The sequence below is a fragment of the Egretta garzetta genome, unplaced genomic scaffold (genome assembly GCF_000687185.1).
Source record: "Egretta garzetta isolate BGI_Z169 unplaced genomic scaffold, ASM68718v1 scaffold628, whole genome shotgun sequence".
Lineage (NCBI taxonomy): Eukaryota > Metazoa > Chordata > Aves > Pelecaniformes > Ardeidae > Egretta > Egretta garzetta.
In genome coordinates, this window is record NW_009260535.1 from 55,502 (window position 1) to 71,303 (window position 15,802).

At 43.2% G+C, this 15,802-nt stretch overlaps 1 protein-coding gene across 1 annotated transcript in view; it reads right to left on the reverse strand.

Moving 5' to 3' along the window:
• Positions 1 to 15,802, reverse strand: part of PKHD1 (PKHD1 ciliary IPT domain containing fibrocystin/polyductin) — a gene marked incomplete at its 3' end in the record, with an annotated part of 174,009 nt that overhangs the window by 47,729 nt on the left and 110,478 nt on the right. The window contains exons 37-40 of the mRNA XM_009644601.1: positions 5,891 to 6,098; positions 4,369 to 4,526; positions 2,567 to 2,761; positions 912 to 1,037 (exon numbers count right to left, since the gene is read on the reverse strand). Of these exons, the coding sequence (XP_009642896.1) occupies positions 912 to 1,037; positions 2,567 to 2,761; positions 4,369 to 4,526; positions 5,891 to 6,098 (687 nt within the window). The remainder of the gene's footprint in view (positions 1 to 911; positions 1,038 to 2,566; positions 2,762 to 4,368; positions 4,527 to 5,890; positions 6,099 to 15,802) is intronic.

A 15,802-nucleotide genomic window follows, 5' to 3' on the forward strand; every position in this document is an offset into this window, starting at 1 on the left:
GAGCCAAGGCGTGCTGGCAGGATGGAGATCTTGGTCCGCTTCCTCATGGCCACAAGGGCTCTGTGCATCCCCTTGGGCGAGTCGTTGCATCTCTCTGAGCCAGCTCTCTTTTGTTTGCAAGACGTATACAATCGCTCTCCTTTTATAGGTCTCAAATCGTAATCTATCACTACTCATTATGTTTATATACAGGACCCAGCATAGGGACTCGCTGTGTGTGTGGAACTGCAGGATCAGGGCTGAAGGCTTCTTTTTCCCCCTCTGTTTATCTTAAAATTGGTCATTTTTTCCCCATCTCTGATGGAAAACAAAAAATCGAGCTATATCTTTAGGTATTCAGGCAACATGAGATCCCAGCAGAAGATGTTGCAAGTCAGTCTCCTGATGGTTAGTTAGGAGAAATATTTTGTTGTTTAACATTTTTGTTGCTCCAAGCTCCAATTTATTTAAGTGCTAAATCCTCTGCTTAACTTTTAACATATGCTTTCACTCCATTATCTTCGATGTCAAATGACTGAAGTTAAAGGTAAGTATGCTCTTAAATGCCTCGCTGAACTGGGGTCTTAAATATTGCATAATGGCACTTCTCCAAAGACAGATAAATCAATTCCCTAAAAAAATCTCCTTCCACTTGTACACTGATAAAAAAAGGGATCCAGATCAAGTGAGGACTGACCTGGTGAAATGTAGAGTGTATGGTCAAAAGGAAACAGCTGTTAGGAGTTGCATGTGGCATCTTGGGAGTTTTATTCCAGATTCACTGATACCAGAAAAATGTCTAAGATGTGATTAAAGTTCTCACGATGCAGTTAAGGATCTGCCATTCTTTCCTCCAAAGGCATTTTCATGCAAATGATAATCGCTATGTGTTACTGTTACATGTAGGATAGAAATGTTCCTGCTTCACTTACCTAGTAGAAGCCCATGGCCTGAAATGTTATAGAAAACATTGCTGTCCACATTAAGGTTTGAGATCCCGGTCAGACGGAGTCCTTGGCCGAAGGAGTCCAAAATACAACAGCCACGTATGTAAGAGTCTGGAAAGAAATTAGTCCTGTGAGCAAAAAGCACACTGGGTCTCGAAGGTTGGGAGAAGTCTATATTAGCTCCTCATCCTTTGGTGCTGTGCAGTTAATCCTTTTGGCTCCCATGAGACTGCTCAGTTGCAGCTGCCCACCCTTACTCCCCTGGCAGATCTTTGCCAACTGGTGGGCATTGCACAGTAGGGAAAAGGAGCCCTGAGTGCAGAAACACACAGCATTTTCATGCTCCAGAAACACTCTGGAACGTGTCCAGAGAAGGGCAATGAAGCTGGTGAAGGGTCTGGAGCACAAGTCTTATGGGGAGTGGCTGAGGGACCTGGGGGTGTTCAGCCTGGAGAAGAGGTGGCTGAGGGAAGACCTTATTGTTCTCTACAACTGCCTGAAAGGAGGTTGTAGTGAGGTGGGTGTTGGTCTCTTCTCCCAAGTAACTAGGAATAAGACGAGAGGAAATGGCCTCAAGTTGTGTGAGGGGAGGTTTCAATTGGATATTAGGAAAAATTTCTTTACTGAAAGAGTGGTCAAGCATTGGAACAGGCTTCCAGAGAGGTGGTGGAGTCACCATCCCTGGAGGTGTTCAAAAAATGTGTAGACATGGCACTTCAGAAGATGGTTTAGTAGGCATGATGGTGTTGGATTGATGGATGGACTTGATGAACTTGGAGGTCTTTTCCAACCTTAATAATTCTGTGATTCTATGAAATGGGTTAACAGAGGTGGTCCACTATTGTGAAAAGGAGGAAGAGATCCAGTGAAAGGCTAGGGTAAGATGCCAAGAGTGAGGTATGTTGTGAGCTTAGGCAGCTGGATGATTGAAGCAGGACTGAAGGAGAGGAGGAATGTTTCAGAAGGGTGGTGAGGATAGGGCAGGTATCTTGTACACCTTGTCTAGCCAGGCATGATGACCTGCCCACTGTACTCCAGGATCACAGCCAGTGCTGCCTTCTGCCACCAGAAAGCTGATCCTCACTCAGTGATGAAGACGGCATAGGAAAGTCATGTGTGGGTTAGCTGGAGGGGAAAATCCCATCCAGTACCCTTAAAACATTATTTGAGCCCACCTAACTTGCTACTACCACCACCAGTCATCAGAGCCCTCATTAACACTTCCACAGAGAGGAATTTTGCACTTATCAGTGACAAAATCAAACAAACTTAGTATGTTCCTTAACCTTCAGGTGACAGAATTACATTTTGGCCTGTGCACAGCCCTGAGCCACCTCTGGGCTCCCTCACAGTATATTAGTGCATTCATTTCCAGAGCTAGAAGTGCCATGCCCACTCAGATGCGTGGCATAAAAATGAAATATCATTTCAGGAAGAAACTGTCCAGTGATGCAAAAGATCTAAAGCAACTTAAAGCGCTCCATCTAGTTTCACTCGGGCTGACTAGAAGTGAGGTTTCCTTGCATTTACCGATCTGTCAAACGACCTGAGAGCTGAGCTGGCACACCTGCCCCAGCTTTGGGAAGAAAAAGGTGGACATTTGAGATCATTTGGGCCCACCTCTAGTGAAGCCGTCTCACCTGACATCCGCGCATTGCCAGTGACAGTCAGGGCACTGCAGTCCTGCCGAAACGCTTGGCCCACATGGCGGAACTGGACCCCCTCCACCTGGAGCCGACTCACCTCTCCCTGGAAGGCCTCCACAACCATGATGGCCCCCAGGTCCCGAGACCCCAGCTGTCTCTCGCTTAGCTTGTACAGACACCTGGAGCCACCTAGAATACAACCCAGTGGGATCTGTCAGTGTTACTTCTCCATGGTGACCATGGGATGTGCAGGGTGCCCCAAGCAACACCGTGAGACCCACCACATGGACTCAGTGAGACTCCATCTCCAGTGGTGATCTTAAACATGGGCCCGAAGACAAATACCCGCAGGCAAGCATATTTGATACTCCCTCAATATACTCTCATACACTTCCCTAAGAGTCTGGACATTTTTAGAGGAACATATATTAAAACCAGCAGGAAGCTGTAGTAGTTTTATGCCTTGGAAAGTTCCTTGTGTTCAATTTCAAATAGTCTTATGCATGGGGAAGGTGGATTTGACATTGATTTACCTTGGGTGAAGCTTTTGAAAAGGGGATTGGGCATGGATGTACTGAACTAAACTGAAATGAGGACATTTTGAAATTTCTTAACACTCTTGCTCTCTCTCCCCACTGTCCCTGCAGATGGGTGAGGAACTGTTACTACCCACAGTCTGAAGAGAAAGAAGGTAAAACATAGGGCTGGGGAAGGAATCGACATTCCTGAAATGCATCTTTCCATGGATCTATGGTTGGAATATTTTGGTACAAGGGGATTCAGGATATAAGTGTGCAACTTGGGCTTGTTCAGTGAAGGTGCAGAGGGGTTTTCAAATTCCAGCACTGCTTGCTTATGCTCAGTAATGCTCATTTTTCTTTTAAAGAAGGCAAATTAATCACAAAAACCACTGCCCACTCATCTTCTGGTGACTCCTCTGAGAAATCCTCCTATCCTTTAACTCAAATAAAAACCTCAAATGGTTAGCACATTTCAGAGGCTATATTTATGAGTTCCACAGAAAATGGACCATAAATCTATGAGTAATATAAGCAGTTGGCTGCTGGATATCAAATGAAGTCTTGTGTCACAGTCTGAAAGCCCAAGGCATTTTATTTTTAAAGGAAACCTTACAACTGGGTTGCCAGATAACCTAACTCTCCTCAAATTATAATCACCGTGTCTGATTCTGCTTCCTCATCAGCTGGTGTAAATCAGAAGCCACCTGTCAAACTTCATGGTGTTTAACAGGTGTAAAAACAAAGGAGAATTGGGATACCTAACATTGTTTCACCAGTGTTACGATATGCTACGAGAAACAATCACCTGTCTTTTTTTCTTGGTATCCCTAAACACTAAACAACGTCTCAATATTTTACACTAAAGAGTACAAACAGCATTGGGCTGTTTTGTTTTTCCTTCTTCTTAAAGTGATTAAATAGTAAACACAATTAAAAATTTAATATATTATGTACACTGAAACATGTTTTCAGAAGATACCTTCTTTTCTATACCCTTAGGCTCAGGCAAAACTAAAGGGTCTTTCCCAGGATGGCTTGAAACAACAGTGTGAAAATAATACATCTGAGATATTACAATGAAATGCAGTTTGACTCCAGAGGCTTCACACTTCAATGTCAAACGATGTTTGGAAAGATAAACCCGCTTTCCTGGCACTGGTATGTCTCAAAGTTGTCATATTAGGAGAGGTTTCTAATACACAGTGATGCTACAATGTGATGTTAATGGAGCAATTTTCCTCCTCAGCACATTTCTGTGAGAAAAGACCTCCTCACCTCTTGTAACACCTGCTTTTGCACACTCTCTGAGGTGTGACATCCTCTCCATCGTGACATTTCCTTGAACAACCACCCTTCTGCTAATCAGTGCCACCACAGCACTCAAAGGCAGGCTTTGGCCGTTCACCCATCCCTCTCCAACGTTGTGGGAGTACCTAGGGAGAGACACAAAAAAGGTGCAAAAGAATCTGCACCTGCCAGATGGCAAGAATTATGTTTACCCTAAACTTATGACTCCAGCTGCCCAAATTCAGAGCTGGTTTCAGTCCTGTCTCACCACGGACAGTGGCATAGTCAATGTGTCTGCATATACAGGCTAGATATATTTTTCCTTGTTTTCATCTTTTTGCCTCTCAGTCTCACAAGTTTTCCTTAGATTATGTCATATTTTGGTAAAAACCATCAGTACTTTCTTCCTTAAGTGCCACATAATGCTGGAACATGTCCAGAGGAGAGCAACAAAGCTGGTGAGGGGTCTGGAGCACAAGTCTTATGAGGAGCGGCTGAGGGAACTGGGGTTGTTTAGTTTGGAGAAGAGGAGACTGAGGGGAGACCTGATCGCCCTCTACAACTGCCTGAGAGGAGGCTGTAGGGAGGTGGGTGTTGGTCTCCCAGGTAACGGGCAATAGGATGAGAGGAAATGGCCTCAAGTTGCGCCAGGGGAGGTTTAGGTTGGACATTAGGAAAAATTTCTTCCCCAAAAGGGTTGTCAAGCACTGGAAGGGGCTGCCCAGGGAAGTGGTGAAGTCCCAATCCCTGGAGGGATTTAAAAGCCAGGCAGACGAGGTGTTTAGGGCCAGGATTTAGTGATGGGATGGCAGGGTTAGGGGAACGGTTGGGCTTGATGATCTTAAAGGGCTTTTCCAACCTAAACCATTCTATGATTCTATGATTATATGAAATATATCTGAGTTGCGTTGCCTCCCAAACAGATAAGATGTTTCAACACCGAGGCTCCAGGTTATGATGATAAGAAGTATAGTCTGTCCAAGACCTCCACACACAGAGGACGAAGAGAGCACAAGGCAGTGAAACTACCATTCCCTGAAAACACAGGAGCAGTGTTTCCAAACTGAAGCAATTCACTTTGTGTGTGTTGTTAATCAGCCGAAGTAAATCAGCCTAGAATGGAGGATTTTTTTTTTTTACAGAAGTCAGACACTTCTTGTGAAAAAAAAAAAAAAAAAGCACTTTCACAAGAAATAAACTGTGCAGGAAAATTCTTTGTCAACTCTGTGATGAGACCACTGGACTGTACTGGCCATCAGTGTTTTCTGCTTCAAAGGTTTTCTGAGTTCATGGTTATGATACAGAATTTAAACATAGCAAGAGACATTCAAGATTTAACGTCCACTTGCTTTAGGGGGAGCAAGGAACTAAAATATCCCTGTCCACCTTTGTTAAAGGGATTTATATAGTTATTGTGTCCCTCAGGAAACTGCAAATCCTCACCTTGACCAAATTTTTCCCCTGGTTTATCTCTCTGCTATAGAAATCCCCTTGGCCCTCGAAAGGGTACCTGAGTGGTGATCTAAGGTACAGCTCCGTGTTGTTCACAGACTCAATAACAACCATTTCTTCTTGCTGTTGCACTTCTCCAACGCCTGTCCTTCCCACCATGATTTCATCACCGGGGTGCCAGTCAACAGGTTCCTGGAGCAGCAGTCGTGTGTCATTAGCATGAGCTGATGATTTCAAGTGTGTGAAAGCTACTTTGGGCATCCAACCTGAAAAGAAAAAATAAAAATTAAGCAGCAAGTCAATCAACATTAAAAAAACCCCAGGAGCAGAGTGCTTAGAGTGCTTAGGAAACTCTTCCTCACTTCCATCATCCCACAGTCATTCCTTTCTTTGACGGGATTAATGCCCCAAAAGATTTGTGTACATCTGCTTCAATCAGAAATTCAGTGCTTTCCAAACATCTTCATTCCATATCTTTTGTCTTTATTGGTCAAAAAAAGCTAAAAAAAAACATGTTGCAAAGAAGTTTGCTCGACAGGCAGTGGGAGATGAGGTTCAGTTCCATTCCCCCAAACTGACTTCCTTATGTGAGAAACACCCTCTTGTTAAGCATCCTTTATAACCGATGGAGAAAAGCACTTTCTGCAGGGATCATCATCCTTCCCTGAGTGCAAAAGCCACTCTGATTTATCAGATTCCCAAGTCAAGTGTCCAAAATGATTCACTAATCTAGCCCCACAAATAATTTGCATTCACAAAACCACATGCTTCTGTTAGTAACATCTCAGTGATATAAGGAAAGACAAATATCAACAGTTTGGAAAACTTTTAAGAGTGACTACAGATTGCTTAGCTAGAAACACAAGGTCATCTCGAAACTGTCTCCATTGGGGGATCCAAAACGAGGGGTCATTTTTTTGAAATCTTGGGTTAAGGGGCTTAAAAGTTTCATATTAAAAGAATTTGCTTCAACCTTTTTTATCTGAAAGCAAAAATATCATCATACACTATTTTAAATGTTGTAACTTTGGGGATTTTTTTCTAGAAAACTTGAATTTCAGAAAACACTGCTGAAACATATTCTTGGTGAGGCCTTAGTCTGGCTACATCTGAAAACATATTTGCAACTTTTCAACCTATGGATGGGGATGGGTTGCAGCAGTGTGAATACACAGGTCAGCAGAACTTCAAGATGTGCTCCCTGCATGAGCAACCTTAGGCCACCACTGGAAGGCAGTAGCAAGGTTGCAACTGCAGATTCCCAAATCTCCTCCTCCTTTTCAGTGGACAGATACCAACAATGTAGCATGCAACAAGCCCCAGAAATGAAACCTCTTGCCATTTCACCCTCCCTTCTTTGCTTCATGATGTTTGCTTTAATTCTTGGCTGCATCGGGAGAAGCGTGGCCAGCAGGTCGAGGGAGGTGATTCTGCCCCTCTACTCTGCTCTGGCGAGACCTCACCTAGAGTACTGCGTCCAGCTCTGGAGCCCTCAGCACAAGGAGGACATGGAAGTGTTGGAGCGGGGCCAGAGGAGGGCCACAAACAATGAGGGTGGTGAAACACTGGGATGGGTTGCCCAGAGAGGGGGTGGAGGCCCCATCCCTGGAAGCATTCAAGGTCAGGTTGGACGGGGCTGTGAGCAACCTGATCTAGTTAGCGGTGTCCCTGCTCCTGCAGGGGGGTTGGACTGGGTGACCTCTAGGGCTCCCTTCCAAACCAAAACATTCTATGATTCTATGATTTCTTTTTCCCTAGAAAGACTTGGAACAGATTGATCCAGTGAGATCCAACACACTGAACACCATCAGGGGAGAGCATGTGCTTCACACACCCACCTTTAGTATATTTTTCCTTCCCTCCTTTGCTATAGATCATAATTTACCTTTAGCCCACAGCAAGTTACTGTCCTCCCTGGTTGTACTGTAGAAAAGTAATAACACCAGAAATCACTGAGGGTAGAGGTTGCACCCAATAAATCATTTTCAAATTATTTTAAGCAAGTTTCTCTCCCTCCATTTCCCATTTCACTTTCTCGTTGCTTATACCCTAGTGTCCCAGTTCTTTCCTTGATGTAGACAACAATAAGGAGTGGCACCTCCAAGTCAATTAATTCACCGCAGAAAGAGAGAAGGAACAATCAAGTCTTTATACTCTGTCACCTTGAAGTGTATTTGAGCACCTGCTCTGTGTGTCAATGAGTTGATGGGCACCTAAACCTAGCTGAGATACTTCTGGCTTATCATCTTTTCTTTTTTCTTAAATTGGAATTGAACTTTCCCAACTTACAGCTAAGCAAATCTCCCAGACATCCTTCCCTTCATGTACTTCAGTTCATGGAACTGTTTTGGAGTGCACCAAATGGATTTCCTTCAGATGAAACTAATGCAGAGACTGTAATCCAGTAGGACATATACTATACTTTAGCTGCTAATGGAACCAGACTAGACTAACTTTATAGTAGGCCCAAAACCACATACAGTGTGGACCCTGCATCCTCAGCACCTACATAATTTGCTCTACAGATCTGCTTCTATTGGGCCACACTGTTTTCTAATGTAGACATACCTAAAGCCCACCTTGCACCATTCATGAGCACAACCATCAAAGATTTTCCCTGTGAGACCTTATCCTCAACACTGCTTTAGCCAGCTCAGAAAAACCCTCTTGATACCAGCCTATGTGCATTCTTTTACTAACAGCGGTCTCATCATCTTTATTCATTTACCTTCTTTCATTGAGTGAACCTCGTGAATTTTTAGGACTCGCATAAAAGCAAACGACTGACAGCACCCATCTGCATGTTGAGCAGCATACAATTTTTCTCCAGCTCTGGACGTTTTGTTTATAGTACTGATTTGTGTGCATGTGTCAGTGTGTGTGTTTGAGTGCATCTGTGGCCAGACACACAACTACCTCCCGTTGTGTACATCTGTCACACGCATACTACAGTAGCCATTATAAGAACACTGCTGGGCAACAACTCTTGTCATTAAGAGGTGCAAACCACTGTTCTGCATTCAAAATATGCTCCAATGAAAAAGGCTCATTTCAGGCTTTTTTCCACTTCCAAGCTCTGAAATAAAAATTTTTAAGGAAAATCTTCTCAATTTTTTTTTCTTCTTCTCAAAGATGAATACTCAAGGTATCCAAAAATTTCCCCCCCCCCTTTTTTTTTCCTTTTTCTTCTTGACTTCTTACTGTGCTCTCCCCACCTTGCTCTCTGTCTTCCATTCTCCAGTTTGTTTTTCCTTTTTCCTGATGATTTGAGGTGTGTGTGTTTGTGTGTGTGTGTGTGTGTGTACTCACATATAAGGACTACTTCCAATTTCCAGAAGTCTTAGTGTATTTTTGTTAGGAGAAAAAAAAAGTCTAGCAGATTCCTCTCTCCTTGCTTCCTATTTATATTCCCACATACACCACTACCTGCAGATCAGATTCTCTTCTACCCTAAGCAGCAGGAGTGGCACACAGGATTTGGCCAGTGATACTTTTCTGGTCAATTTAACAAGGAGAGACCATAACTGAGGGTTCTTTGCTTTAACTATAACATATTCCTAGCCCTATGGTTTTGATGGGAGCCCGTCACAAATGCACATAGAAATGTATTACACTGTTCCTCAAGCAGTAGTGATACATTGCTATTTAAAATCTCCCATTTCCCTTTCTAAAACAAATTTACAGCTGGTAACCCTAAAATTGGACATTTTTTTGAAAGTGAGTATAACATTGTGACCTATATCTAACATAGCTCCGATTATAGGAAAACGTGAAACCCCCATGCTCTCCAACTTCAGTATGCAATAGGTTTGAACAAAGATAGCTTGAAAAAGAGCACAAAACCCACCAAACCCCTTCATCACTATCACCAGCGGTGTCTGCAGTTGGCTTAGTTTGGAGACTGTGGCTGGGTTTCAGGTGCTTAAACATGTCATTTTAGATGTATGATTGGCCTCTAGCTGCTGTTCCAGAAAGGCATTGGTCTGACGTAAATCTCATGTCCTATCTTCCAGACCCACATAGGTACCTTGGATACCACAGGCTGTCTGAAATGGTCCTTTACATTAATGCTTGGGTAACTGGGCAGCCAAATCAAATTGCTCCTGCTTCTTGAAGAAGTTTCCAGGCCTCTGCTCATCTACCAAGGGTAGGCTGGCTGGGTAGGGTACACCACTTTTCAGAGGCATTCCTACGCCCAGCTTCTAAATGGGGAACAACCAATGAACAACTCAGGAGGGAATCATCTCCAGCTGGGAGATAATGTTTGTTTCCCAGAGGTCTTCTCCAGCTTCTCTCCTCCAAAGAACCAGTGGGCTCTCTATAAAGATCATGAATACCTGAAGGGGGTCCCCTGGAACAAAGACCCCTGCCTCTGCAGTACCACTCTTCGGAGGCTCAGAGCCCCGTTTCTTGTTTCCCCTTGAAAATAAACCCTATTTCAGATGAAACATACAGGGTTCATAAAATAACCTTAATTGATTTGGACTGGACTATGCAACAGGTAAATAAATGACTTGTTTGAGAGTAGAAGGTTTGAAAGACCAACAGCTGCAGTATATTTAAATTATTTCTTCCCCCCAAAAGTACTGCAAGCAGAAACACTCAAAAGTGCTGAAAAATAGATGAATCTGTATAACTCCTTAATTATTGAACCCATTTTTAATAATTAACTAAGCTCAGATTGGAAAAAAGACACATCTTGAGATCTAAAGCATAAGTGCCTTCATGTTAAAGGGACAGGACAGAGCCTTTAGATTCGAAATGTTATTGCAGGGAAAGCAAGAATTGAACATTTTACTAAATGACTTGACAGAAGCACCTTTAAATACTGAGCAGAGAAGAACCGCGTTGTGAAATAGCAACCCAGAAATGCAAGTGACTTGAAAGCAAATTCCAAAGTGAATTAATCACAAATCATAGCATAAGGAACATCTTGGCACCAGGACCTTAATTTATGCTTCCTATTGGAAGCATGATGTGAACGTGCAGTCCTGTACAGGCCTGGCGTCATTATTAAGAGCAAGGTGATTCTGATGTGTACAATGCCACTCTCCTTTCTATGTCAAGTAGAGAATAATAAAAAATAGTATAAATTTAGTTTCTTACAGCCCCTACCACAAAATATTTTATAAATCTGTGTAGGATGCTATATGACTTCATTAGCTGATTTCACCTGGTCTTCAGTGGTTCACCCAGAGATGAGAATTTGACCTTTACAGAAATGTCTCAGAATCACATCAGAACTCAGCAAACTCAGCAAGGTATCTCAGGACGTATTTATCTCCAAGGTTACAAGAAAGTCTGTCTAAAGTAGGCAAAGTGTGGATTGTACTGAGCATTGTAGGTTTAGATAAATTAGGTCATTACTTACAATCCTATGATTACAAAAGGCATGGATAGTATTTCCTCTTCCAGGTGTACATTGGGTGCCTCAATGGCTGCTGAAAATTTAAACTGGATGGTGGATAGCTATCTCTGATCACCCAGCTTTGAAAGCAGAATCTGCTACAGCTGGAAACACTGAAATAGAGGGGTTTGAAAAAAATGACTATGGGGTAGGGAGAGGCAGCTGTAAGCTCGTTAATTAGGAGTCCTATAGTCCTATAGTCAATGGGAAAAATAGGCTCCTGGAGAGCCTACACACTCTGAATCACCTTCTGGAGGAGCTTCTCTGTCTCACTACAGGCACAGGAGAGTTGTCTCCTAATTCAGGCTAGGGGATTGGGTTGTCAGGCTCTGGAATGGGCTGCCCAGGGAGGTGGTAGAGTCCCCATCCTTGGAGGTATTTAAAAGAAGGACAGATGAGGTGCTTAGGGACATGGTTTAGTGGTGGGATGGCAGGGTTAGGTTAACGGTTGGACTCGATGATCTTAAAGGTCTTTTCCAACCAAAGCGATTCTATGATTCTATGATCCTATGATTGCCCCAAAGTGACTCAGAAGCACTTCAGTGTCCAAGGAGCCTTGGCCCTGACTGCTGGCTGCCCCCACAAAGCTACAAGTTTCCTCAGGTCTGAAGGGATGCACAGACCTGTGCTCCCCTGATCACCGATTCCCTCCTCTCATTTATAACCCTAAGCACATGTCCAGCTTTTCTGCCAGCCTCTCAGCACTGCAGAGCAGAAAGGGAGCGAGAGAGGGACAAAAAGGCTGCTTCAGGTCCCAGTCCTCATCCCAGTGGGAAATTTTGCTTCAGAAAAAACAACTCTTTTAAAGTCTCTGTTTGTCAGACCAGACAGTTATGAAGTGTTGAAGTGTTCATTTTACCCATTCCTTATACATTTCTGAAAAAACCCCACCTCCTGCCCACTGCCTTAAAATGTCTTCCAGCTTCCACCAGAAGAGAAACTTGGATTGACACTGATCACCAAAGGAAGTGCATAGTTTGTCATCTATTATTCGTATTAAAGTAAGGCCCACCATGCTACATACTCCAAACATGCAGATAGCTAGGGCCAGACCTAATGGGATTCTCTCCACTGGATATAGAAAAGTCTTGCCACAGCACTCATTCACCTGAGGAGCCTTAAGGTTGGGTGCTTGACTCCAGGCAAACATGGGTGAGGCCTCCACAAGACAAAGGTATTAATCTCATTGTACACAAAGGAAGGTGCGGAGGAGATGCAGAAGGGCTAACTGGCTTTCTTGGGCGTTAGACAAGTATCTGGGATAAAGCTGGGAAGAGAGTTTCCTCTGAGCCAGCCCAGTTGCTCAAAAAGGAAGCCTCCCATTCCAGCTAGGAATAATCTAACACACCTAAAAACCAACACTTAGACCCCTGTTAGCATTTTCAGCTACTACTCACTCTTCAGATATTAGGTCCAGAAGCAGGTGACTAAATTGCATCTACATGAACGCCTTGTGCCATTTTACAAAAAGGGGAAACTGAGCCAGTTCAAAGAGATAAACTGAAAAGCGACTAGTTTGCTCTGGTCCGAGAATCAGATCAAAACCAAAGAGGAGTTCAGAGCCCCCTAAGTCACCCCCAGCTCTCTGCCAGCATGCCATGAGATGTTGATAATGAAGTTACTTTGTGTTATTTATCTCCCACTCTCCAGGGGATAACTTTCCAGACAACAACTCTGTGTTGAACCGAGAGTGCCCCATTAAATTCCAGCCTTTTTTTAGTCTCCAACAACAATTGACTGCACACTTCTTTTCCTGTTGATCCACTGCTTTCTCTTCAGCCTCTTACAGCTCCTGTCCTTCATCTGTCCCAGTCTCTCCCAGAATATGATTCCAGTCAATGCATAAATCTGACAGCCTTCTCCTTTCTCCTGTCATTCCTTCAAAGCTGTTCCCTTTCTCTTTTCTGTGTCTCAGTCTGATGCCACACCTCCCAGACTACTACATCTCCTCTTCCCATAGCTTCAGGAATCTATGGAGCATGGGCAGAGAAAAATGACTGATCAACTGGTTCTCCAGTTGATTTGTGAAGGCTTGTGGATTGAGCAGGAAACCTTAGGCAGCGTGATTTTTCAGCCCAAGCTCTTCATTCTTCTATCCACAGATTCAGCCTCCATGTCTCTTCAGAATCATGGAATCATAGAATCGTAGAATCATTTAGGTTGGAAAAGACCTTTAAGATCATCAAGTCCAACCATTAACCTATCACTGCCATTCCACCACTAAACCATGTCCCTGAGCACCTCGTCTACCCGACTTTTAAATACCTGCTTGTCATGCTTCCAGGTCTTCCTGTCAGGTTCTACTGCATAGGTCCCGCTTCATGGTATGCCTTCTTCCAAATCTAACCTGATCTAGTTAGCGGTGTCCCTGCTCACTGCAGGGGGGTTGGACTAGATGACCTCTAGGTATCCCTTCCAACCCAAAACATTCTATGATTCTATGATTCTATTCTATGATTCCCTCCATCTGTATTTTTTCTGTCTACTGTTTTCCTTCTGGAGGAATTTCCTTATAGACTCCTGGCTTCTCCTCTTCAACATCAGCCAAGGCCACTGATACCTCTTCTTTCTTCCAGCCAAGCTGCAATTTGGATGCTGCATTCCAAGACTGATGTTCAGTCACCTTCAAGTTTCTCCCCATGAATTTCTCAATTTCCAACTCTGCTTCCCCTCCTTTTCTCCAATTTTCTTTCCAACCCACAGGCTGTCTTGGGGTCAGCCTGTATTTGAACAAAACTTGTGCTCATCTCTTCTAAGCGCTTGTGATCACCAGCTTCTTGCACATGTGCAACACATAAATCTGGTGGTAACCTTTAAGTCTTCTCATAAGCTTCTCAGCTTCCTTCATAAGGCTGTCCAGTGGTGGTGGTGGTTTTTCCAGCATTTTCAGAGTTATCAGCCATAATCTTTCAACTTACTTTCTTTGTTTCCAGAACATGCTGCTTCAAGACACAACAGTCCTTCCCTGGAGTATATTCAGCACAGTCAATCTTCTGTGGCTGATTTATCATCTTGCAATCTGCACCCACAGACAACATGTTCGTGTTCTTACTCCAGTGCCCGCCAGAAGGCATTTGAAACCACAGAACTCGCTGCCTAATGATTTCCCTAATCACCAGTTTGCTCTGAAAGGAACTCTTGCCTCTCACACATTTCTGGTTACTTACATGAATTCTGTGTTAAACCTATGGGATGCTCCAGATCTAAGAATTTTGGTGATTAGATGACACGTTGCTTAGATGGAAAATACATACCCCTGCCCTGAAAAACAAGACTTTTTGGAGTACATGTTGTCACCTAACTTTAGACACCCAGGAACCTCCTAACCAAGCCTGACAGCAACCAGTGTGAGGCACGTCCAGTGTTAGACAGAGCTGGAGAGTCTGGATTAGGCACGGGAGTGTTGGTAGAAACTAGACTCCTTAAATGGGTTTTAGGAGGACTGGGTCCAACCCTAAGCCTGCCATGGGACTGCTGATCTTTCTCCCAAAAGCTATTTAAATGTTTGAAACCATATTCGTCCTGTGGTATGGGACAGCAGACTTTGAACCCTTCTCCTCTAACTACACAGGGCCAAGATCCTGCTGCATCTCGTCTTCACTCCTATCTACCACAAATTAATCAACTCAGGCTACGAACACACAGCTTGTTTGTAGTGTTGACAAACTATAAAGCTCTTTTACACCTTTGAACGATTTACTGGCGCTTTAAAGTTGAGGTAATGAGATCCCTTTACGCCACAAAAGGAATTTACAAGAACTGCAGGGCTCAGACACACAATCTACTTACCGGGACTGTACAAGTTATACTGCAGATAATCTGTCAATCTGTTGCAGCGATGTTGTAAATCTTTAGTGTAAATGGGAATAAGATCTTTCAATTCCCATGAACAAAGTGAAAAGAAACAAGCAGTTTACATTCCCCCCCCCCCCAAAAAAAAAGAAAATAATTTTGCAAGAGACAAAGATAAAAATGTAATTCAATGGATTATAGCTGTGATTAAAAAAAAAGAAAAAAAAACCAAACCACACCACCAGTATAAAATTCCCCGGTAATAAAACACAAAGCAATTTGCTGCAGCATTTCAGGTGTCAGACTGCCTAAGGAATCCAGCTTCCTCTCCACTGCCATAATCACTTATTATTCCCTTTTCCCTATCCAAATCGCACTGCCTATTCAGACTTATCTTGGCCATTGCTAAGTTTTCCAAATGTCAAAGTGATAGCTGGCAATATATCCATCAGAAATGGGTGCTTCAGAGCAGAGATTTTTTTAAAAATATTTTTAGATCCAGGATAGAGACTGTTTGCTGCTGCTGCCCCAGTTAATAAAATGAATCAAAAAAAAAAAAAAATGGATAAAATTCCTTAAGTGAAAAAGAATAGAAAATCTTTTCCAGAAAGCCTCCTTAGTCAGGATCTCACACAGCTGTGCTGCAACAGCTCTCTAAGGTCAAATGGACTTTAAAGTCCAAGATTCTTAATTAAGGACCCGGAGAAATTCTTTCGTGAACTTAGAGTTGATGGAGACTTTTTTATAAAAAAAAGTCCCAGCTAGCTCAGC